The 25000-nt window shown below is 44.4% G+C and overlaps 1 protein-coding gene across 7 annotated transcripts in view; it reads left to right on the forward strand.

Annotated features, from left to right (window-relative positions):
- The window catches only part of il1rapl1b (interleukin 1 receptor accessory protein-like 1b), a 297593-nt gene that overhangs the window by 125452 nt on the left and 147141 nt on the right, over positions 1–25000 (forward strand). For all 7 annotated transcript variants that reach the window (XM_048235266.1, XM_048235270.1, XM_048235267.1 and 4 more), the window contains 2 exons: positions 18092–18278; positions 21146–21299. In XM_048235266.1, coding sequence (XP_048091223.1) covers positions 18092–18278; positions 21146–21299 — 341 coding nt within the window. The remainder of the gene's footprint in view (positions 1–18091; positions 18279–21145; positions 21300–25000) is intronic.

Genomic DNA, 25000 nt, shown 5'->3' on the forward strand with positions numbered 1-25000 from the left:
ATATGTAAATGGATAGCCAAACATCACGTCCTTGGATTATTTTGTAAGATCTCAAATGCTATTAGAAGATCTCAAATGCTGCTATGGTATTAGAATCATGTCAAATCTGCATGTGTGTGGGTTCCATACCATCCCTCCTTTTGGGCAACAAAAAGATATTTCAACTCAGTTCAAGTCTGTTTATTGATAAGAGTAGTATGCTCAGAGAAAATATCAATGCAATCCAATGAGGATGTTCGTTGGTTTACCAGTCAAGGTGTCCCTACCTCTTGAGTGGCTGAGTAGAAATCACACCACTTGCCCTGCAGTCCCCCCCCCCCCACACACACACACACTTGCTGTAAATTGGTGAGGGACAAGGCTTACTGGAAGAGAAGTCCAATAAATCAGATGGCTTTAAAATCCCCTCCGGTCTCCATTCAGTGCTATGAATTCTCTCAGCTCCAGCCAAGGCAACACTGGAGGGTGGTCCTCAAAAGCCCTCTGAGCCCCACCATGAGAGAGAAGTCCTGCGTTAGCAGTTAGCATGTTGAATTATAAGCCTTTTCTTTTCTCCTCTCCGCTTTATTTTGTCTCTGGAGAACCATGACACACCATGGCCCAGCAACTTGCCCATCTTAAATGGAGTGGTAATGTACAAGGGTCTTCCAAGAGGAAGAGTGGCGTTCTGTCTCAAGTGTCAAGGATGAGGGGGAGCAAGAGTGGAGAGATGAAGAGGAGAGAGAGAGAGAGAGAGAGATTAAAGGGAGGATAGGAGACATCTTCATCTGTGTCCTCCTCCTCCTCCTCCTCCACTTGTCGTGAAGCGGCACCCCTGACAACTGTATGATTTATGACTTTCATAATGGCGTAAAAGTTTTTGTCGGGGGCTCCTCGGCTCCCACTGGAGGAGAATTTCATTAATCTAAAGGTCACTCGGACCCAGGTGAGAGGAAGGTCGCATCAGGTGTCTTTCTGACTCTGGTAACCACCTCTCTCTCTCTCTCTCTCTCTCTCTCTCTCTCTCTCTCTCTCTCTCTCTTTTGTTCCATGCACAGAGAGGCCCGATAGGTGAAAAAGTGGAGAAAGGTGGAGCCACCACTGTCTGACCAACATAACAATCGCCAGAGTTTCCCTGTACTCGGAATAAAAACTGAGCATCAGGGGTAAAACAAAGAGAGATCGATGTGCGCACAATTACTATGGGGGAGTTTGAAATGGCCTCGTGCTTTCGCAGAGTGAATTCTTTTAACCGTCTCTTTCTCTATAGACTATAAGTATAAGTATATATACTCTTTTGATCCCGTGAGGGAAATTTGGTCTCTGCATTTATCCCAATCCGTGAATTAGTGAAACACACTCAGCACACAGTGAACACACAGTGAGGTGAAGCACACACTAACCCCGGCGCAGTGAGCTCCCTGCAACAGCAGCGGCGTTCGGGGAGCAGTAAGGGGTTAGGTGCCTTGCTCAAGGGCACTTCAGCCGTGCCTACTGGTCGGGGTTCGAACCGGCAACCCTCCTGTTACCAGTAGGCCACAGCTGCCCACTAGAGAAGTAGGAGGAGTGAGATGTGATCCTTCAAACACATTTGGTGACCCACACATACAGGCTAGACGCTGAAGGACTATCAAGTCTTTTGAAGCCACTTCAAAGATCATGACCACCACTCACCCACCCTGGTCTCTTCCCCATCCATGGCATAGTCATGAAGATTCTCCTCATTGCTCATAGACTCTTTAACTTGGTTCTGCTTGTGGGGAGTACATCACAGTGCAAGGGATGCAGAATACAGTGACAGCTCTTTACTACTACGTTTGGGTGCTGCAACTGAGTTTGCCTCGGGACCGCAGTCACTCAGTGCTGAGTTATTGTGTAATCAGGCCGAAAGTGGAGCGAAGAGATTTGATTTGGATGAGTGTGCTGCTTTTTAGCTAGTCACAACCGTTTAGACTAATTAGGGCCAACGCTTACTTTACCATCGATGAAAATACGTAATCCTTTGCCACTTTTCTCGCTCCGCACAAACCATGATAGAGCGCCTAGCGGACCCAGAGAGAGAAGGAGGGATGAATGGAAGAGAGAGAGAGAGATAGAGAGAGAGAGAGAGAGAGAGAGCAGAGGAAAAAGGAAAATAATGAGTTCTCCACAGCAGGCTGTCTGGATGTGGCTGAAATTATTGCCGTTGCATGGACGCGGAAATGCTGCATGGCTTTACAATGATCCCCTGATAGTGCAAAATCCCCAGAAAAACAAAGTGGGAGGATGTTGCGTTTGATACCAGAGGATTGTGACTGAGAAATGCTCACTGAATGTGTTTTTGCAAAGGTGAGCTTTCATCACTGGGCTTTTTTAACCAAACCTACAAGCTCAGTAAGATTGACTCTATAATAGGATGTCCTGGACTATGGTGGACTATGGTGGACTGTACATGACTATGGTGGAATGGATGTGTGTGTGGGGGGTGCAACTGGTCGTAATAGTGTGTGCCTATATTTATGTATGTATGCACAGTGTGTGTGGGGGTGTGTGTGGGGGGGGGGCATGTTTGTTTGCGTGTGTACCCATATCCAAATGTGTTAACCTAGGAAACACAAATGATACAATGGAAACAATGGCCAGTTCTTCTACCTGAAGTAGAAGAAGTTTCTACTGTACCTGAAGCTTATATCAAGATCGCTGACCAGTGAAGAACCTTCCTGAAACAGCTAAAGGCTGTGCATTCAGGTTCATCACTTTCCTCGTCTGTCAGTGTTTTGTAAGTGATTTCTTAAACCTGACAGTAGGCTACGAGCAAAGGCCTGACATGTTAGAAGAGCTTTGGGGCAAGAAAGGAGTTCAGTTCACCACTTCTGGTGGGAGAGAGAGAGAGAGAGAGAGAGAGAGAGAGAGAGAGAGAAAAAAGAAAGAGTATTTGTATCAGGGGTTGCTTTCGAGCCAGTAAACTTTCCCTCTGCTGTCGTGCTGCATTGCTGCTGCTCGACTGTGCAGCCTCTCTCAACTGTGTAAGAACGGGTGGAAATTGTATATTATGTGTATGCATAATTGTATGGTAATAGCTTATTAACCTCCAAGGTAAAGGCCGTCTTTTCATGAATGCCTCATTAGTTTGCTTCATTATAAAAGGCAGTTTTTAGAGGGGAGCCTTCTCAAGGCAGCGGAAGCATCAAGTACCGCTGTGAGAGGATTGTTACGTGCTATTGGTCCTCTTCCTGGAAAATGACTCTATTATTGTATGATAATGATGGCATTAGTATTACGGTCACAAATTTGGCTCAAAAACCAAAAGGAAATAAATTCAATAAAATAAGACTTGCCATGAATTGCTGTCTCATCATGGCGCCTTTCACCTAGAAGTGCACATCATAATACACCGAGTAGGGAAAACTTTATGGAAGTTGTGTGGTCATTATAATTAAGAACTTTAACCTTTCAAAAGAGGTCTTTGTCTTAGGTCCTGTCCACACTAAGCCAGGGAAATATGAATACACAAAATTAATTCTCAGTTTAGTCCTTCCGTGCACAATAAAACGGTGTATTCTGACACCGAACACGATACTTTTGGAAACTCTCTGAGGTGCATAAAACTGAAAACGTTGGGTTTGCGTTATAGTGTGGACAGTGAAAACGCTGAGTTTCAGATACTGGTAAAAGTAAGTGTTCCAGACTCCACTAAGAACAAACACTTCTATGGCATTTTCATATTCTAGTGTGGATGCAAAACCTTTGAAAAACGATACAAAAACGATAATGTAGACAGAGATTGTTTTCACCTCAAATACTGTATGTGTATTTATATTTACCCGGCTTAATATGAACAGGGCCATAAACCATAATTTTCTTAGTAAAACTGTCCCTACATCCTACGTTCTAGAGGTGTGGACATTGCAATTGGGTATTGACAATTCAATGATGTATTATGCCACACACAATGCATCCTTTCCTTTATTTTTCTCATTCATAAATACAAGCACTCAGAACTTAACTCTATAGTATTTTCCCTTTAAACAGCCTCCTATTTCCTATTGTCCAGCAGTAGGTCTAGCTAAAAACAAAATATGTTGGAGCCCTCTGCATTTTTTAACAGAATATATTTAAAAAATAAAATAAAATAAAATAAATGCACTTTGTATATTACTACATGACAATTCTGTCCTATAAAACAAAAACAACAAAAAAAATGTAACATAGAATCAACTAGCTCTTATAATATCAAAGATACATGCTACAAGGTAGGATACAGGATGTAGACCTATCTACAGGATACAGGATGTAGACTATCTGTATGGTAAATATATGAAATTGTGGTAAATAGGCTACTAGTATAAAGCTGAGTAGCAGAGCTATGTGGTTTTGAAGATGTAACTGTACCTGGCTGTCTCACAAGACCCAATGAATTATGTACAAGTAAAAGGCTGTTATAGTAGCAGTATCTGTAAGTTAACATTTCATTCACTGATCTATTGCTGTCACGGCAAAATGATTGGTTTACATTAAAAATGCCAGCCGTGAGAATAGAAAGTCCTTCACAGAAATGCAGAGGTTGAACCAATCTGCTAACATCATATTAGCTTAAACCTCAATAGAACCATCAGATAATAATGAGAACGAAACTCCATCAACGATTGCATTAACTTTCATGTCTGCAAGTAGACTGTTGCAGTCAATCCCTCCAAGCAGACATGTACTGTATCAAGATGGCTAGAGCATCTCAGAGTTTCAATGTCCTTAACTGATAGGCTTTATTAGATTTGAATTTTGACATACAGATAGCATATGAGAAGGTAGCTGATGCCATACAGCCATAAGAGGCTGTTGGCTCTCCAGGTAGAGGACTCGTCTCTTCTCGTCTCTGTCTCGTCTTTCATCTCTTCAGTAGAGTAGATAACCCCCGCATCAGACCTGAACTGTCATTTAAGGGACCATAAGATGGCTGCATTATACGGGACAATGGCATCATCTGTCTCTTTCCAGCTAAACTCAATTACATTATTTAACCCCCCCCCCCCTCCCATTGCATTCACATAGCTCTGAGCAGTGAAAATATATCTGTCATGCCTCATATCGTCACCTGGGCAATTACAGGCAGGCACAGTCAGGTCACTCCTGCTGACGGGTCTTCCCTGAGGGTGTATGGGAAATGGTGTTCTTTATATTTTTTCTTCCTCCACTGGTGCCGCTGATGTTGCTGCTGGCAGCCCCCCCCCCCCCCCCGATGCGTGTTAACCTCCGGTAACTGATATTCCCCTTGCTCATTACTCAACTTGTCCCAGTGTAAAATACTGTGATGGCTATTGTTATATTGCATATAAAACTGGCGAACTATGGAAATAGCAGTGGTAATGCATTGTGTTAGCATTATCTAAATGTGCGCCATAAATCCTGGGACCATTCAGGCCTCGTTGGAGCAGATTGTGGGGATATTGCCCCCCCCGTTTGCCGCCCCTTCTTTTTTTAACCCAGCGTCTTATGCGTACAAGGCACTTGCATGTGTTAACATATCGAATTTGGATTATGGTGTCTGCAACAATGGTGGAGACAAAGGAGGGGAGTTCTCATTCTGGAAACGAAGGGATTAGAATCTGAAGCTTTTGTACCGAATAAATAATTTCCCCCTTCTTCAGCTGCAGCACCAGCAGAATAACTTCTCACTCTCTCTTTTTTTTCCTCTTTTTCCACTCCTTCTCTTCTTCTCTCATTCCTGCGTCTCGCAATCGCCTCATCTTTTTTCGCCAGCAATTTCTTCTTTTTTCGTGTGTTTTTCAGGCTGCTGGTTCTGCAGCTTGATCTGTGTTATTTTTGCATGGACTCTGTTGCGGCAGGCCTTTTAGCATGCATGGCTACAGAAATTAATGTGTACCCTTATTCAAATGTGTGTGTCTGTGTGTATGTGTGAATGTGTATGTGTGTGTGTGTGTGTGTCTGTGTGTGTGTGGTGTGTGTGGTGTGTGTGTGTGTGTGTGTGTGTGTGTGTGTGTGTGTGTGTGTGTGTGCGTGTGTGTGTGTAAGCGTGTGTGTGTGTGTGTGTGTGTGTGTGTGTTTGTCTGCATTTTTAAATACGAGGGATAAATCATTTAGACACACAGGGCTGTGGTCCAGGGGGAGTGCTCATCAACTGTTCTGTGCTTCTACAGTGGGTGACAGCTGCTCCTGTAGTCATGTGTAAACCATGCACCTAGAGCATCTCCCTCTCCCTCTCTCACACACACATACACATACACACAATGGACACACACCCTCCCTTCTCACAGAGTTCTCCATCTCTCTCCCTCTCCATCTTTGTGCCTCCCTTCTCTCTCTCTCTCTCTCTCTCTCTCTACAGGTCAGTTTCAGTATCTCTGTATCTCTGTCTCTCTGTTGCTGCGTCTGTCACTCTAATACCTGTCCCATTTCCCTCCCTCGCTGTTCCCATCCCTCCCCTGTGTCTGATGCTCCTCTTCCTCCTCCTCCTCCTCCTCTTCCTCCTCTGCGTGTAACTCTTGGTGCTGTGCCATCAGCCCACTTCCAACCTCGAGCGAGTTGCGGGCCAGCTCTTGGCTGCGTTCTGTCTGCACGCACTTACATGGAGGGAGGGAGGCACTGGGGATGGGATGGGGTGGGGTGGGGTGGATTGAGGTGGGGTGGGGTGTGGGGGTGTGGGGGGTAGTGGCTGGGCTCTCTGTTCATGCCGTCTGCTCAGTCATGAGTTGTCACGGGTGACCAGAGTAAGCTCACAGAGACGCGGTCAGAGAAAGTAAATAAATAAATAAACAACGTAAACAGAGCCTTCCCCCCCCTGCCAGGGACCACGCCACTGAGAGTGACTTAATGTCCCTCCAATCCGCGTGTAATATCAGTCCCCTAATCTGCGGTGAGATGGGGGTTGGTTATGTGGGGTGTGTGGGGGGTAAAAAATAAAAATACAACAGCCTATCAGAGAGCAATTGGCAGAGATGAGCAGCAGGCAGTGTCAAATTAAGGTCACTGCGCATCAGCGGTGAGCGGTCAGGCAGGCGGCCCAACGTTCTCCCGCTACTCTCTCTCAGATGCCCGCACCATCCATCTCGCTGGAGCTTTTAGGGAGATGACGGACGTCTGCTAGGTGAAGCGGAAGCCCTGCCAAGGCCCTGTCTGCTCTCCCTCTCCCCGTCTCTGTATCTGCGTTCCCCTGCTGCGATGGCTGGGAGCTAGGTTGTGTGAAGGGAAACTGGGGATCGGTGGGGTGTTGGTTGGTTGAAATTGTTGACAAGTGACATGACAGTAGGCAGACAGAAAGATCACTGATGTCCTTGATCTGAGCTACTTTTTTGTGCAATGTCTGTTTCTTAAATAAGTTGTTCTAATTGAATCCAAATCTAATTTTAAAAAGCCAAACAAATTCAATTTATTTTCAAACACAGCTGTCTATGGAGTTTGGATTGCCATCTTGTTTCCAGTACACAAGATTGCCATCTTGTTTCTCATACACAACATTTGTTTGGCTACCTCCTAGGCTTAAATATTTGCATAAACACAATTTGTTGGCTGGTTCATTATATGTTAGGTGAGTCCGACATAAGTAGTCATTAGTCCCATACCCTCCTATGGAGGAAGGGGGACATTGCTGTTATCGTCTCACCAGAATCGTACCCAAATCGTCAACAAAAGAAACACACATTAAGCTCAGGCTATCAATCTGTGCCATGGAGATGGCCCTTGACCCCTTATTTATTTATGGATGCTGGGCATGTGTGTCCATTCACATCAGATCACCTGCACGCATACGCACACACACAGAAACACCATAGACAGAGGGACACATACACACACACACACACACACACACACATGCACACACACACACATACACACATACACACACACCCACCTGTATGAGAGAGAGGAGATACAGACCCCGGGAAACCTTCCACTTTTAGTATTCCGGGCCAGGATTCACTGACTATCCCTCACAGTGGTGACAGTGGAAATAGGCCTCCCAGAACCGTCCGTCATGCAGGCGGAATGGACACCCGAGACCGTCGATCCCCTCAGCTGTCGGCCCCGGTGACGGACCAGTGACTAAAGGGAGACGTTTACATGTATGATGTATGCGAGAGCACATTTACAGAGCGGCAGGTGCATAGCTAGCGTGTGGCGAGGTGAGGCACGGTCTCACGAGAAAGTGAGAGTGAGACGCACACTTGATTTGTTCAGATCGCCAAGACAATATCACACACATTTCTAAAGGCAGTGGGGAAAGTGACACACACACACACACACAAAAACACACACGCAAGAGAGAGAGATAGAGACACACACACACACACACACACACACGCGATAGAGAGAGAGAGAGAGAGAGAGAGAGAGAGAGACACACACGAGAGAGAGAGAGAGAGATAGAGATATACACACACACACACACACACACACACCAAGAGATAGAGAGAAAAGGTGTGTTAGATCTATGTAGGTCAAAATGTTATTTGTAGTACAGCATGTTGTTGTAGCATGTAGTAACACAAGCCATTCACAGTGCATTTTGCTTACATCTGATGACTTAATGTTTGATTTTGCCAGCTGAAGTTTGAAGAAAAATATATTTCCACCAATGGAAGAGCTTTTTTAAGGATATATAAGCAAGCAAATTATACTTTCTCAAGGGTTTACAGTCTTGCTGGAGATTGGACCATTTTTCACATAGGAAAATATATAAATCAAAGGCCAAAGAATTATGTTCACATTTCAAGAAATCAAAGTGGTCTACAATAAGGAAAGTACTTATCACTTTTCATGCTCATACAGTACCTCGCCAGTTTTTGATACATTTCAGTCACCCGTTGTACCTTTAATGTTCATTTGTTTTTAGTTTTAGCTTATTTTGGAAGCATATTCATGGAGCTGAGACATTCTAATAAAGATGCCTTTGAAATGGTACAAAGCACAGCTGGCTCTTTGGACTAAAATCAGTTAAGACTAAGCATCTGTGGAGATGACCGCTCTTTTCACAGTTGATTTATTTTGAAAGCATAAAGGATGGACATGTTATGTTATTTCATATTCCAGTCCATGAATAAACATCCATTATCTCTATGAAGTAAATAAGACTGCATAGGACTACAACAGATTAAAAGTATCTAACTTTTCTATTTCTATACCTTAAAATAAATACATTTATTATTGCTAATACATCTGGATTGACTGCATTAAATGGAACAAATGACTCCTCACTATAACGGTAATTAACTGTACATTTAGAGAATAAAACAACTTAGACAAGACAACAGGTTATAATTTTCTGTGCACTAGACTGATTTTGTCATGACGGATCTCATATGTTTCATAACCAAGACTGCAAAAATTGTCATTTTGAGAACAGTGTGAATGATGGTGAGGAGTGGCACAATGCACAGTGGTTATTTGTGGCAGACATTCCCCCGCACTGGTGGAACCGGGGTAGACAAGGAGCTGCTGTTGGACATGATTGGAGCGAGATGGTGGGAATTAGGTTTGCCTGAATTATGGAGCCCCACCGCTACGTAAACTCATTAGGAAATGCTGCTTTGATAAATGCAGCATGATGAGAATGATAAGTGATGAGAGTACTGTAGCTCTGCACATTGTCAGGCAAACTGTCTGTAATCTCAGACGAGACCCACTCACCAAAACACACGCACACACACACACTCAAACACACTCACAGATACACACACACACACACATGTGCTTAAGCCTATCCTTCACTCCAGACAGATTACAGCTCCGATTGAGATAGGGGAATACACAGCAGATATACAGTCAATATGATGATGTCTAGTCCCTAACACCCATGGAGCCAGCCCCCAAATAAGAGACATGGAGAGGGAGAGAGAGATTGCAAAAAATGGAATGCGGAGTACATGCGGCAACATTTAACCTTCAACATGGATTTCCCTCAAATTACATGTGAAACTCAATCTCTGTGAATTGCTATGCGGACATGTTAATCTCAGGGACCAGTTATCCCATTTGGCACACCTGTGGTTCACAGGAGCTATGCGTGCAGAGACCTGCTCAGCAGTAATTGGGGAAAAAACAATTTCATCTACTGCTTGCATGCATGCGTAAAGGTCTGCACCAATCTATTAGATATCCTTCATGCTTCTTCCACTGCCCCGCCCAACCCCACCCCAACCCACCCTGCCGATTGGAGATTTATCCCACCCGTTCCCTTCACCTTGGTTCCATTCAATTAAGTGGAGCCTGAGCCGCAAAGGCTTCTGGGAAATCAGCGAGGGTGGGCATCCGTGGAGGTAGGTGGTGCTGGGAGTGTGGGTGGGGGTGGGCGCTGATGCGGGGGCTTCCCTTATTTGCCACATCACTCGTTGCCGATGAGGCCCTTTTGCGGATGAGAGCTCCACTGTGACTCCACTCCCGCCTAAAGGTCAGATTAGTCTAATTTAACAAATGGAGCTGTCTCGACATTAGCGGTTGGCCGTGATCACACATGCGTGTTGGGGAGCTCCCCGTGAAATGTCAATTTATTTCAAATACACCATATATCCATATTGATACAAATGCCCACAGTGGCAGGGGCTTTAGACTCGGTGGAAAAGAAAATAACCCGTCTGAGTGTATGGGGGAGAAATTGGATTTTTAAATCCTGGAGGGCAGTTCTTCATCATTACGAATAGAGGTGAGCTTAACACAGCTCAGCTTGTAAAGTGTTAAGCCACTTGGACCGGCACAAAGAAACGCTCAGGATGCAGTCTGTGATTTAATCGACGGGAATTCTCAGACTTTCTTTATTCTCCCCTTTTCTTTCCTCTCTTATTTTCTGGTCCCGGACATCCTCCTTGAACTGTGCTTCCCATTGTAGGGGCCCTGCTCTGAGAGTGTCAGTTTCGGTTGTGTGATATGATGCCTTTGCTTTGCCTGAAAGAAGGCAGTCAGGCAGGTTTTTCTAACTGGGCGCGCTCACAAGCGGTCTCCAGACAAGGCGGGCCACATCAGATAGCCAGGACGCTGACCTTCTCCGCTTATATCTGATGTGGGGTTTTATCTGCCAGACAAAATGTCAGAAAGCAGTTCTTCAGCTAAATCAAATTGCCTTTGCCCGTTTGCGGTTGCAGTAGCAGCAGCCTCCACCACCACCCACCCACCCTCCACCTTTCCCTTTGCATCCCTCACCGCTTGCCCTGGCACTGATGCCCCGAGAGGACCTGGCCCCAGAGCCTGATCTGGCCCCCGATCTGGCCTGAGTCCGGGCAGCTCACGCTTGGATTTGTACCACTGTCAGTCAGATACAAGAGACGTCAGATTCAAACCGCAGTGTTGATCCTGTCAGTCAGAGGGGATAAAGAAGATCTATATGAAAAGAGAGCCAGTCTTCAGGGGGTGGGGGGGGTGGGGTGGGGTGGGGGGGAAGAAAAGATGAAAAGGAAATAAAAAATATATATATTTTCCAGTAAAAACTGATAACGACACAGAAATAATAATAAAATAAACAAATAAAAAAAGAGAGACGGACGCTGCAGCCAGCCAACACAGCACAGCCACGTCTGGATAGCATCAGAGGCCCAGCGCTGTCTGTGAAAGTCTATTACCAGGTCACTGCTCATTACTTAGCGTCCAGCACACACCCAATGTGGAAGCAGGAGGCGTCCGTATTTTCGAGAGCAGACTGCAAGTGAATATGCTTCCCCCCCCCAGGGTCAGTCTGTGTTTGGACATCGCACACTCAGGAAGAAGAATAGACTGTGCGACACTGCCGGGGAGAGACAGAGATATGTCAGGAATTTGTTTAGACGTTGTAAAGATGGCCAATCTCTTGGTGCATTAAGAAACAAAGACGGCGGCGGCACGATTACGGTCTTTAGCCGGAGTGACCCAGACTGCAAAAAAGAGAAAGCTATAGCTGAGGGCATGCCGAAGCTTTCAATTACGAGGACAAATGGCTCCTTTGACCCAGTAAACAACTTGAAACGGAGCAATGTGACTGTATTCCTCTCCATTCATGTCATGATAAAATGTGTAGGAATCTCCTTTCTAATGTCTTAATGATTTAATATACTGTGTTGGGCAACTGCATCACAGTGTCTGTGTGTGTGTGTGTGTGTGTGTCTGTGTGTGTGTAAAGATGATGTGTGTGTAAAAAAGAATGATTATAGCAAAGAGGGATGACTGAAGGGAAGTTTGGGTATGGGAGGAGAGGACAGACTTCACTAAATGCATGGAATAAGGGTGTATGTGAGTAAGTTTTATTAATAAGAGGGTGTGTGAGAGATGCAGTGAGAGACAGTAAAGAAGTACAGTAAGCTCTTCCACCTGTGCAGGTAAAAGAGGAATGCGTGAGGAGGTAAAACAGCATGGGATGACAGACAGACAGACATACAGAGAAGGTGGGCAAAGAGAGTCAAGTAGTGGCGGCAGGAAGTTGGCCTGGAGGGGGTACGAGACACAATGCCAACCGGACCAGCTTTTAGCGGAGGCTAAGTGGGGGGCTGTTTGGCCAGCGGTCAGGGGAGGGAGCCGGCCGTTAATCAGCTGGCCTCGCCCGGTCCTACAGATGAGTTATGAGTCGAGGCCCAGGTAGGGCCGCAGCCCTCCCGCCACGCGCCTTGACCTTCGCCTGGGTCATAAATACTGCCCCAGGCCATAAAGGACTGATTTAGGGTAATACGCCACTCCCTCACCAGGAGCGATGGTGGCTGCAGATAGAGGTTGAGGTAGATCTTTAAAATCAACTCCCTCACACACAGAGACACACACACACACACACACACACACACACACACACACACACACACACACGCACATACACACATGTTCCTTCCCCCTGGGACCTTTTCAGCTGATTTGGCATCTGCTACTGAGACAGCGCTGGTGGAGGCTGAGTCATGCTCAGGAATGCTGGAGAGATGGAGAGTGGAAAAAGATCCATCTATCTATCTATCTATCTATCTATCTATCTATCTATCTATCTATCAAAATTGTATCCATCTATATACTTTATATATATATGTATGTAGTATTGTTATTATACTATTGATTGAATTGTTGTTTATTATGGCTATTCTCCTTATTATAGTCTGACCAACATTTTAATTTGTTCCCTGTTAAATTTAAGTATTATATTGTTTTGTATTTGTATGTCGTTTTAGACAAAGGCGTAACCGTAACCATAACCATAAACATATATATGTATAATTGTTCGTTCATTCATTCATTCATTCATTATTTACGTAAATCACAATCTGTGTATCATGTAACTACTTGAGTCCAGGCTAACCTTTAAACTAGTCAGACATGGATAGTTTCTTCTATTCCTCTAAGTGCAAATGCTGTGGGCTGATAGGCCCGTGGTTTGTAGTGAGGGATCATGAAGTGAGTCTAAGTGTTGTTTTTTTCCTTCTTTCTCCTTCATCCTCTCTTCTGTGTTGCCTTTGTGCTCGCTCACTGCGGATCTTTTTAATTAAGAGAAGAGAGAAATCCGTCAACAGGGGCTCCCCAGAGGTGCGGGATAATCTGGAGAGCAATTCTCCGCCATTCCAGGCCCTTGTTGTTCAATTTCAGAGCCAGTAGGTGGTGGGGTTGAAAGGATCGACTCCCTTCATCTCTCTCTTTCTTTCTCTCTCTCTTTTTCTCTCTCCCTCTCTCTCTCTCTCCCTCTCTCTCTCGTTTGCCTGTGGTCTCCAAGCAAACCACATTGCCAGCCAAAAAAGGAGGGAATTAATGACTGAGCCTAATGATTCAACCAACCAGGGGTCTTGGTCCACAAGTTACCTAATTCGTATAGAACAGCTGGGGCGATCTCATGAACAATCCCTCTGTATGATGAATTCAATATTGGGTCCCCTACTCAAACAATGTATAAATCACATACACTTGCACACTCACTCACTCACTCACACACACACACACACACACACACACACACACACACACACAATTAAAATGTCGGTTTTGTGATAGGCTAGTGGATCTATTTCTGTGCATAGCAGTTTGGCTTGGCACTGTGATCTGATATCTATTTTAATATAATAAAATCTGACTTTTGAATCTTTAATAATTTAACTTCCCTGACCCACGCTGAAAATTAATAATGGCGATGTGATCGAGTATAACTTATTGTCTATAGCTCTGCTGAAGCCTGAAGCTTTGAAATGTAGATGTGCGTGTTGCAACAGTCCAAATGAACCTGTAAGTAGAACTACAGAAAATACTAAGCAATCTTTCTGCTTTATAATTCATTCTGTATAATTTCAACAGGATAATTCATACATAAAATTATCCATTGTGAGAGAAATGGTAAAACGTGAACCATATGTCTCCCTTGGAAAGCATGGGGAACATAATGAGGTTACCATTTTAGGAGCTGCAGCAAGGTAGCCAGCATCCAGTCCCACTTCCCTTTACCCGCTCATGAATATGGATCTCTCTCCTTCATTTAACATTGCATTCCATGTTTCATGTTTCCAAGGCCGACACCAGGGTCATCTACTCTGTAAGGGCGTCTGGGAGGGAGAAAAATAAATATATGCATCACAAATCCAAACAGAGCCGAGTTTGACATTCTAAGCACCAGCTTCTTGGTTTGGCTCGTCAGGAAGGTAGACAGTGTTCAGGGAAAGTGTCTCGTACTTAAACATTCCATTACAAAGGGATTTGGCAAGAGTTTTCAAATTACCGGATGAGTCTGCTTCTCTTCCTCTCTTTCCCCTCTCCTCCTCACTGCCACCCACTCCCTCCCTCCGCCGATGTATGCTGTGCTCACTACGCTCGTGGCAGCCATTTTTTCCCCCGGCGAGGATGGGAGTCAGGAGACGGCCCTCGCAGCAGTGTTTGCAAAGTGTCAGGGCTGCCTTCTCACTCGGGTTGCACAAACGATATGGAGGCTGTCAGTGGTGTCGACATCCTTTCGCGAGAGCAGCAACAATGGTCATTGCTTGTGTGTGTGTGTGTGTGTGTGTGTGTGTGTGTCTGTGTGTGTGAATGTTGTGATGACAGACAGGATATTCACTTGAGAAGGTTATTAATGCTGTGGCATTATATCACAATTACCCATGCCCCCCCTCTCTGCCCACTACCGAACGTGTCAGATGTGTGCAGTTTTCCATCCGTCGTCTCGACTTGACACCGTTAACGCGCGCACAGGCACTCGGACAAGGAGGAGGGCGAGGGGAAGAATAGCAGCAGAAAAGGGAGGGGTAAGAAACAAGAAGACAAGGCCTGGCCTCTCTGAGACGGCAAGCTCGAGGAGAAAAACAGCCAGTGAAGGATGAGGTTGTTCCGCTGGACGGGCGGTGCAGGACGCGAGGCTTGGCCTCGTCCATCGATCACTCATGCGTGCCTGACAGAACTGCTGCTCCCCCACCAGGGGTGCGTTTTTTTTTTGTTATCTGCATCGGCCAGAATATTTAATGACGATGATGGACCCCAGGGGATCTCATTTGCACAGGTGTCCATCTGGTGTGAGTTGTCTTTGATAATCTCCACATCATGTCGCATTTGCATCCGCGGGCTTTATAAAAACGTCTGGGCCCTTAATCTGACAGCACGCTTCAGCCTCGGCTGGCTGCAAGTGTTTGGCTAGCTGAGGCGCCAGGGAGCTAATCGGGTGGGGGGGGCATGAGCACTGCAGAAATGGACCAGAATATGTGTGTGTGTGTGTGTTTGTTTGTTTGTTGTGTGTCTCTGTGTGTTGTGTGTATGTATGTATGTGTGTGTGTGTGTGTGTGTGTGTGTGTGTGTGTGTGTGTGTGTGTGTGTGTGTGTGTGTGTGTGTGTTTGTGTGTGTGTGTTTGTGTGTGTGTGTGTGTGCGTTGAAGTGTGCATGGTTTCTCCTGGCTTTGTTGATTTGTTTCGTTAGCGTCATTATAATCTCTCCCCTCGACTCCATTATCCACAATAAGAAAAGGGTCTTCGGGTCTGATTGGTTATGTGCACAGTGCACAGAGGCACTGGTGTTTCCAAGATATGGTCGTCCTCCCCCAGACTGTCCGCAACTGCAGTACTCCTAATCCCAACGGCACAGAACAATTGACCGCAGTCCACTTCCATCCAGCAACAGCCATGTTGAAGACATCTGCATATTGTGTCGTAATCAGATACAATCAACCATTCCCTTCAGATTCAGGTTCCCCCAGCTTGCAGCTAACTGAGAATCTTGGTCAATACCTCCTGTGTTTACTGATGTCAATGACCCATAGATTCCTGCCTCAAGGTTGCTCAAGCAAAGCCTGCTGGGAAAAAAAGAGAAAAAGCCTCTCACCTGGTTACTACTCGCTCATAAGCTGGTGAGGTGAGATGGGTGTTGGGTGTTGGGTGTTGAGTGTTTCGCCGGTGCTCAGTGGTTTGAGACATATTTGCTGCTCAGGTTCTCCGAGGCTTTGACTCGTACCTTATGACAGACTGCACAGAGTTATTGACCGGTCTCACGAGGAGGTTGGGGGCCCGTTAATAAGAGGCGACACCCGGCGAAATTGCAGTTACAGCCTATTGATATGTGTAAAGAGGAAAGGAGGGAGGGTGGAGTGGGGTGGGTGGGTGATAGGTGGCGAGTTCCTCTTTCTAGAGCATCCTCCTCAGGTTCGATAACAGCCATTAGGTGTCTGTTAAGATCTCCCTTATACCTTCCCAATTTGTCGTTGTTGTTATTGCGGTTGGGTTTCGGCTTTACCGTGACTGATATGACTGCTAGCGGCGCATCAATTCTGGCAACAGAATTTTTTTGCAGGCTTCCACTGTATCTGCATAACATGTGACCAAACAGAAAAGGGCCAATCAATGTTCAGCCGCTGCCATCCAGGATTAGGTGTTGCCGCCACTCCATCCCTCCGTCTTGTCCCGCCTTTTTTCTTTCCCTGTTTCTTCCCTGGTCTCTCGCTTCTCAGTTGCCACAGATAATCGGGGCTGGCCAGAGTGATATTCTCTGCTCATTCTTATTCATACAGGAACGGATGAAGAAACACAGTGAAACTCATCACACGTTCCTAATGGTTCAGACAACATGCAATGAAGGGGAACAACACTGTTTTTACAATATTTATTTATTTATTTATTGCCATAATGGTGCTGGGAGATTGTCAGTCCTCATATGTGGGATGTCTAAACAAAGAGGCTAACTTAATTCAAAGTGAAATATGTCACACATCATCTCATCAGCTCTCATTTAACAGTATGCGAGACAGTGTCCATTTGAAACAACAAAGATAAGTCTTTGCCTTAAATACCGGAATCAGTACTGAACCAACTTGACAGCTGTTATGATGACTGATCATTATAACCTGTATATTGTCAGTATTGGTATGTCTACCTGTGTGTACAGAGTAGCAGAACACTCTTAAATACAGGAATCAGTACTGAACCAACTTGACAGCTGTTATGATGACTGATCATAATAACCTGTATATTGTCAGTATTGGTATGTCTACCTGTGTGTACAGAGTAGCAGAACACTCTTAACTGTATGCTGCTTGAGCCTACTCCAAGAAAAAGCTATCAAGTGGAAACTAATATTACAGCCACAGATTTTCGTAGACGATTTTGGCGCATCAGTGCGTCAGCAGTTGTTTGCAATTTTCACTTACTAGACTACTGTAGGCCTTTATTTGGCCCTGTGCAACATTGTTTTTTTCTAACTCACATTTGTGTTCGGGGAGTTGTTTTCCAATAAATCCAATCATGGCAGAAATGCTGCATTGTAAACCACCTCTGGAAGCAGTGCTAAAAACAAACTTGAATAATGGGTCTCATGCCTCCATTTTATTTAATATTCATGGTTATTTGAATTGTGCTATTCTGAGGCAAAGCAGCCAAACATCATTCTGAAAATAAAGCAGGCTTAATAACTAGACCTGTGGAAGCTTATGTAACTCCCCCAGTAGGGAGAAGTCAGTAGCCAGATTTGTGCACACTGTTAGTAAAGGCTACAGTCATGGCTCTGTTTCCATGGTGAGACTGACCTTATGAAGATTTGGACTGCCTGTATTACAATGGAGGTTTGTGTACAATGTGACACGAAATGATGACCAAGCAGATGTAGAACATGACCTTTGGCCTCAAGATGTCAAAGATATTTTGAAAATAAATCACTTGATCACTTGAAAATAAAATGTTTAATTCCTTATTCAGATCTCCCTATCCTCTTTTTTGGGTGTTCCTTCTTTTCCAGAAATTCAACATATTGTATGAAAGTCTCCATGGAACTATCCGTGGCTGAGAATGACACAGATGCCTGTTACAACTCCAAGATGAGGTACTTCGAGAAGGCAGAATTAAGTAAAAGCAAAGACATCATCTGCCCTGATATTGAGGACTATGTTCAGCCTGGGAAGGACCCAGACCTAGTCTGGTACAAGGTGAGAGATCACTCAATCTATTTCTAGATGGAATTTTCTTTCTCATTTAAACTTCTTTTCAACAACCTTCACTATTAATGTGTTTATGTCAGTGTTATGATGAATTGGAATTCAAATGACAACATAAAATGTATGAAACATTTACCTTTTTATCTAATTTATCGAATCTAAATCTCACAGAAATTGGTGTTGAATCAAACTGGTATTGAAGTTTGTGTCCATCAGAAGTAGTGTGGGGAAACGTTATGATACTATTCAATACAATGCCTAAAGGCTAGAAATCCACAAACTATTTGTGTGCATATATATAGGCTTAGGTTTTGCACACAGATGCTTTCAGACAATCTTTTCTATTTCATTTATAAAATTTTTTTTGTGAACAAATTTAGATCTGCTTCATGTGTATTCAAAACTCAACGAGCTCCTGCTGCCTGAGCAGCTCATTGGTATGCACATATTAGTAAATACTACCCACAGTGCAGCAATGATATCAGTCCCGTGGTAAGAACCAGGTTTTGAAAGCTATTTATGTCATTGTTTTCAGGTTTTGCCGCAATGCTTGAACTTTTCTTGTTGTTATTATAGTACATTGCAACCCTATGTTATGCATCAAGCAGAAAGCTACTGCAGTCTGTCTCAGTCTTATACTATTATGCACAGTATATTATTTAACTGGTGTTTGCAGCAAAATTAGTCGATAAATGTGATTAAAACCTTTGCATGTTATGTTGGTTTTTTTTTTACTAGTCTTCAACCTGACTTCTGAGCCCCTATACAATAAATGAAAAGTAGTTTGTTGGTGCGCACATCCAAGGCAGGTGCTGGACAAAAAGTGCTAGGCTATCAAAAGGAAAAAAGGGTGGAATGTCCACACACTTGCTCCCATCAGGAATTTTTATTGACTTGGAAGTCAAGTCAATAAAAATTCCTGATTGGAGCAAGTGTGCGGACATTCCATCCTTTTTCCCCTGTACAATAAACTCACAATTATGTGAGACTCAAGTTCAAAAGTGCTTTATTGTCATGGCAAATAGGCACGTGTATCGCCAAAGCAAAGAATCCCGAACACAAACCATCAGCAGCAAATGTATCAACAGATACTGTACATATCAGCAGATACTGTACACATACAGAATCAGAACTTGTAGATGTGGAGTGCATGCCAAGAAGAGAGAGGGGGGGCACTCTCTCTTCTTGGCAGCTTCATTGTTTCTTGCATTTAACCAAGAAGAATCAGTTGAACCAAAGAAGCTGTGTGTGTGTGTGTGTGTGTGTGTGTGTGTGTGTGTGTGTGTGTGTGTGTGTGTGTGTGTGTGTGTGTGTGTGTGTTAGTGTATTAGTGTATTAGGGTATTAGGTTTATTTTGTCTGCATATCCTATAGCTGTGCTTGACATTTTTCAAAAAAAAAAAAAAAAACAATTCTGAAAATGAACACATCAGTAAACACGATATCATGTTTTACCAATGCAGTAATTCAAACTAAGTTGTTTTCACCATCTGCTGCAGTATGCAGTTGAGCATAGAGTAATATGGCCATGAGTTATCTTTTTTTTTTTTTTAAAGAATAGAGTCAAGAGTGCATGGGTAAATTCACTGCTGAATTCACAGTAGAGAAGCTCTGATTATATTCCCGTCCTTAGTCAGCAGACCAGAAAGGGATGCAGAGGAACTTAGGGATTTGTGCCCCTTTGGTTCTCATAAATAAATGCTCACCTGTTTTGAGCCGTGGTCTAAACTGTTCATTTTTAAAATGCCTGCGCTCCACAAAACCCCCCCTAGGCTACTGTAGGTCCACTAAGAGACACCGAAATGAATTACACTGTATTTAGATGTGTTGTTCAGATTCCATGGAAGAAAGAGAGAGACAGACAAAAATTAGGTAGGGGGTTAGAGACCTCGGCGCATGATATTCCTTTATTAGCTCAAGATAAAGAAAGGATAAAGAAACCCCCAGGAAGAGAGGAAGGAAAACATACAAATAAACAAATAAAAAGAGAGAAACCTCTGCCCACCTCAAACCAACATCACCAGTTCCACCGCTGCTGTGTCTGCTTCCCCGGGAGCATCCTTAGGCAAGGAGTGTCCTCCGCGCCAAGTTATTTGAGTTCATCGCGCGCCCGCTCCTAGCCGCCCACCCACGTGTAACAGCAGACAGACAGAGGTAGGCGAGGGGGAGCCCAGGCCAATTCATCAAAAGTAGATGAGTGTCGGATTAGATGGACGCAGTGCTTCTTCAGTTTCTCGGCGAATTGAATTAAAAAGATGGGTAATGACTTGGGCTCGGGCACCTGCAGTTATTTGCGCAGCCCTGGAGCGGGGCTGATTGAATTCGGCCCGTCGTGAGGGCCGGGTCGAAAGCAGAACCCTGAAGCCATCTTCCTCCTCTGCAGCTTGCCGGAGGCTGAGTTGTTGGCGGAGGAGGAGGAGGAGGAGGAGGGGAGGGTGGGCGTTCAAAGCACCCTTGGCCCCCTTCAGGGTTCCTCCTACATAGGTTGGTCTGGGGTGATTACAAACTCATCTGAGATGGAACGCTCCATCGGGAAGCCAACACTAATAATAGAGACCGATGAGGCTCCCCAAGACCTACACCTGATTGCTTGTCACAGATAACGACAGATTCTGGGACAAGTCTGTCTTGTTAAGTTCAGCACCGACATCAGTGCCACACCTGTTTCAGAATCAACTCACATTTTGGATGCATTGTTGTCGGTACTCGCACTGGTTGTTAGCTGACATTGTTCACATGTTCAACATGAGATGCACTGATGTGCATTGTATTAGAAATCAATACCCTCATTATGTCTGAAATGAACACTGCGATGCAAGTATGTGTCTTATTGAACTTATTTTCCAATTTTCTCTGAAGGAGTGCAAGCCTAAACAATGGAGACAGAGCATCGTGAGAAGAAAAGACACCCTCTCGATACGTGAGGTCGGAGAAGATGACATTGGAAATTACACGTGCGAAATACAATTCGGGAGCTTTGTGGTGCGGAGAACAACAGAGTTATCAGTCACAGGTGAGAAGCTTTTCCAGCCTTTTCTCTGTTACAGATTTTTTGGGGTTGGTATGTCCTAGCAAGTCCCATACGGTTGCCTACTTTCCTGACAAGCTGTCATAACTCTCTTATCCCTTGTGATGTTTTCAATTTGGTACTGCTGCACCCCAAAAGTGATCCTTATCGAGCCTAGTTTAGATGGAGTTTGGAGCTGACAAAAGTGAAACTCCGCAGTGGGAGATAAGCCACTGTGCTGTTCACATTACAAATGCTGTGATAGTTCTCTTGCTGGCACTAAAAACCTCATAGTAAGCAGCTAGTCAGAAATATTTTGTTAGCTTGCAGGCACAGCCCATTTCCCTCGAATGGCTCTTGCCTCTACAATTGCCTCAGCTGTTAGGTCTTGTCATTCATTACGGGGAACAGGTTATCAGTTGCCGGGAATGTGAACAATTGCAGGACAAGGGAAACTCAAAAACAAATAGCAGTACTTAAACTCAAGGGGACACGGTAATGGCTGTATAAAGAGGAAAAAACGCACGCACATCCCGATCTAATCCTGGGTGCTGGACAAAACACTTCACGATGAGAGAGGGAAAAAAAGTCCATAACACCAGTATATGCTCCCAAGTTATAGTTTAATTACCGTGACATTTTCGGCCCCTCAAGCCCTTCATCAGGCGTCTGATGAAGGGCTTGATGGGCCTTAAACATCAAATGAATTAAACTAAACTTGGGAGCATATACTGGTATTTCCCCTCTTTTTTCTCTTCTAATAATGGCTGCCCATAAAAAATATGTCACATAGTCCTGAAAATGGTTTGTGTTGTTGTTCTTGTTTTTTTTGTCTTTTCCAAAGGTGGTAATGGGAGAGAAAACCTTGACTTGACACCCTGATGCATAAGCTTTGTTTTAAGCTGATTGAGCCTGTTGTTGCCAAGATGTCATGGTCAATAGCTCTTTGCGGTAGTCGCTCCTGGCTTTCTTAATTGCTTTACTGCAGATTTCACTTCGAAAGCCACTTCAGCACTTCTTAGCAAAAACTGTTAAAATATTTAAGGTTGAACTTTAAAACCGTTGATGTCAGAAAGCCAGGTGACATGGAAACCAAGCAGGGCCTTCCTGAAAGCAGTGATGCATCAGAGTGTTTAGAACCAGCCCCCAGAGCCTTCCGCATTCAGCTGTCTTCTGTAGCTGTTATAGGTACAACTAATCAATAGCAAGCCATCTCCTCGTAACTGACAAGTGAAACTAAAGCTTTGGCGTCCTGCCTTTGTACTCTTTACTCTTTGTAATTTAGCTATTTTTCAGGGCCACACACTCAAAACACCAGGGGCATCCAACGCTGTCTAGAAAGACCAGAGGATGGAGCGAACAGTTACAGTAAATTAGAGCCATTAGAGCTCCTTTTCACTGCTGGGTGGGTGCAGGGCACGAGTCAAAAGGTGGGATTGATTGCGAAAAGACCAGCTCGTTGTCCGGCGTCTCGGCTGGCCTGATCCAGGTGAACCCGGTTCTGCGTCGGGTGGTGTTGCCGCAGGGCAACCAGCGACCCCGGGACAGCCAGCCGGGGATTTTCCTAATGGGGACCTTTGCTCCTCTTGGCCAACCCTTTATCCACCTCGCACCTCGCAGCTCCGCGCTCGGAAAAGGAAGCACAGCCATTAGGCTCGGAAGTTTCCTTTTTTCCCCCTTATTTCTCTTTTCTTTCCGAGCGCGTTGCCTGGCTCATCAGCCTCCTCTCCTTTGTTCTCATGCATTATTAGTGAGGATGAATTTAGGCACATAGTCATCCAGAGCCTGTAATTGTAATTGTTAGCACAGATCTCAGGACTGCCCTTGTTTCTATTCCTGGAGTAAGGAAGGAAGGAAGAAGAAGGTTTTCTTTTTTTCCCCCACAGCGTTAGGGACGATTACTCCCCGTTTGGAAGAGGTTGTTGCATGGACATCGAGGGGTACATATCAGAGAATATTATTATCTCCGATGAAGAGGAAGCTGATTTATTTATTTATTTGCTTATTTATTCTCCAATCATAAACACAGTGACCGCAAACCGCTGATGCAGGTTAGGGGTGAGACAAAACTATTAGCCGTGTGTTTCCATCTGATTACTGCCTGTAACACTCGTACAGAGACAGGGACCGATTTGGTTGGTGGCCAACTTCAGCAATCATCCTTTATCACTAGATCAGGGCCGCTGTTCTATCCCTGGCATTCCCTTAGCTGTGTGAAAATCTCTCTCTCTCTCTCTCTCTCTCTCTCTCTCTCTCTCTCTCTCTCTCTCTCTCTCTCTCTCTCTGCAGTGCTAGAGGACAAGCAATTACAGTGAGATGATTATTCTGAGCGGTAAACATTCATATTTGTTCATATTCTTTTTTTCTATCGCTTTTGAAAATCAAAGAGAGAATTGGAGGCTTTTCTTCTTGATGTATTCTTAAACAAACCTGCCAATTACCACTGCAGGACCTGATTGCAGATAGATTATTCAGACAGAGCCAGAACGGCGTGAGACAAAAAAGCCACCGCTGACAGGCACAGCAGGCGACCATACTGTATCTTCTGAAGACAGGAAAACAGGGCTCTCCTGTTGGATTTAATGGTTATTGCAGAGACGGTTGATGTAGGGAAACGGATATGGAATATAGGCATAACCTCAGTTTACTTTTAAAAATAACCAACTAACTTTTATTGGCATTAATGGATACCAAAATTAAATAGTTATGTTGTCTATAATAACATACTGTTTGTTCTTCTTCTTCTTTTTTGCCAATTCCTGCTCTCCCTCCAATGTGTTAAACTTATTCATTACAACTTATTCAAACCATACTGTTTTGTGTTATTTTATTTAAATGTTCCATCTGAACAGACCCTGATGAGTGCAGAGGGCCCAGATATCATCAGCGGTCTCAGGTTATGTGAGCTTTATCCCTCCATCGATGTTTTCAAAACAAGTAGATTAGTCCCATTAATATGCAGTCCTAATGAAAGCACACTGTGCCACCATCTCTCTCTCAGCTGTCTGGATGTTTTAATGGAGCCAGGGTCATGACAATCCAATAGGGGCTTGTAGATCAGCTCAGTCCCCATTCACCCACTATGCTTGCTGTTTGAAGGTAAAGTGACAATAAAAAATGGCACATTTTCACTCGGTGATGCTTGCGTGGTTGCTATATGGAGCATATAACTTTTCATTAGCCAGCAACGGGGGTTGGATTTGTCCCTGGTGACCATTTTGCGTCCGGCATTCTTCCCCATATTAGTGAACGGGGATGATGCATTAGTTCTGGAAATGCTGATGTGGAGATCCTCCATAGTGGTACTTCCTCGGCGAGGGAATCTCCCAGATGAGAAGTGTAGCGTTTCGCTCATTTTTTCGTTCGCTCACTCATTTCCATTAATCTTAGGGGAGTGCTTCGTTTATTTGTCTTTAGATGAGTACCCACTCTTTATTTCTCTCTCTCTCTCTCTCTCTCTCTCTCTCTTCCTCTGTGTGCATACTTATTCACATAGTTAATCTCTATTACCTCTCCTTGATACCTAACATTCCCTCATCTCTGTAGTCGTTGTCGTCATCACTGCGGAGAGGAAAGGGGTGGGGAGGTCATTTTCAATTTGGTTGTCTTTAAGACCTCTTAAACTTAATGAGCTCTTCCTCTATTGTGGTCTATTAAAAACATACATTATCCCCTAAATGAATTTTGGGACTTTATGACTGTTTTAC

The sequence above is a fragment of the Alosa alosa genome, chromosome 23, assembly GCF_017589495.1.
Source record: "Alosa alosa isolate M-15738 ecotype Scorff River chromosome 23, AALO_Geno_1.1, whole genome shotgun sequence".
NCBI lineage: Eukaryota > Metazoa > Chordata > Actinopteri > Clupeiformes > Clupeidae > Alosa > Alosa alosa.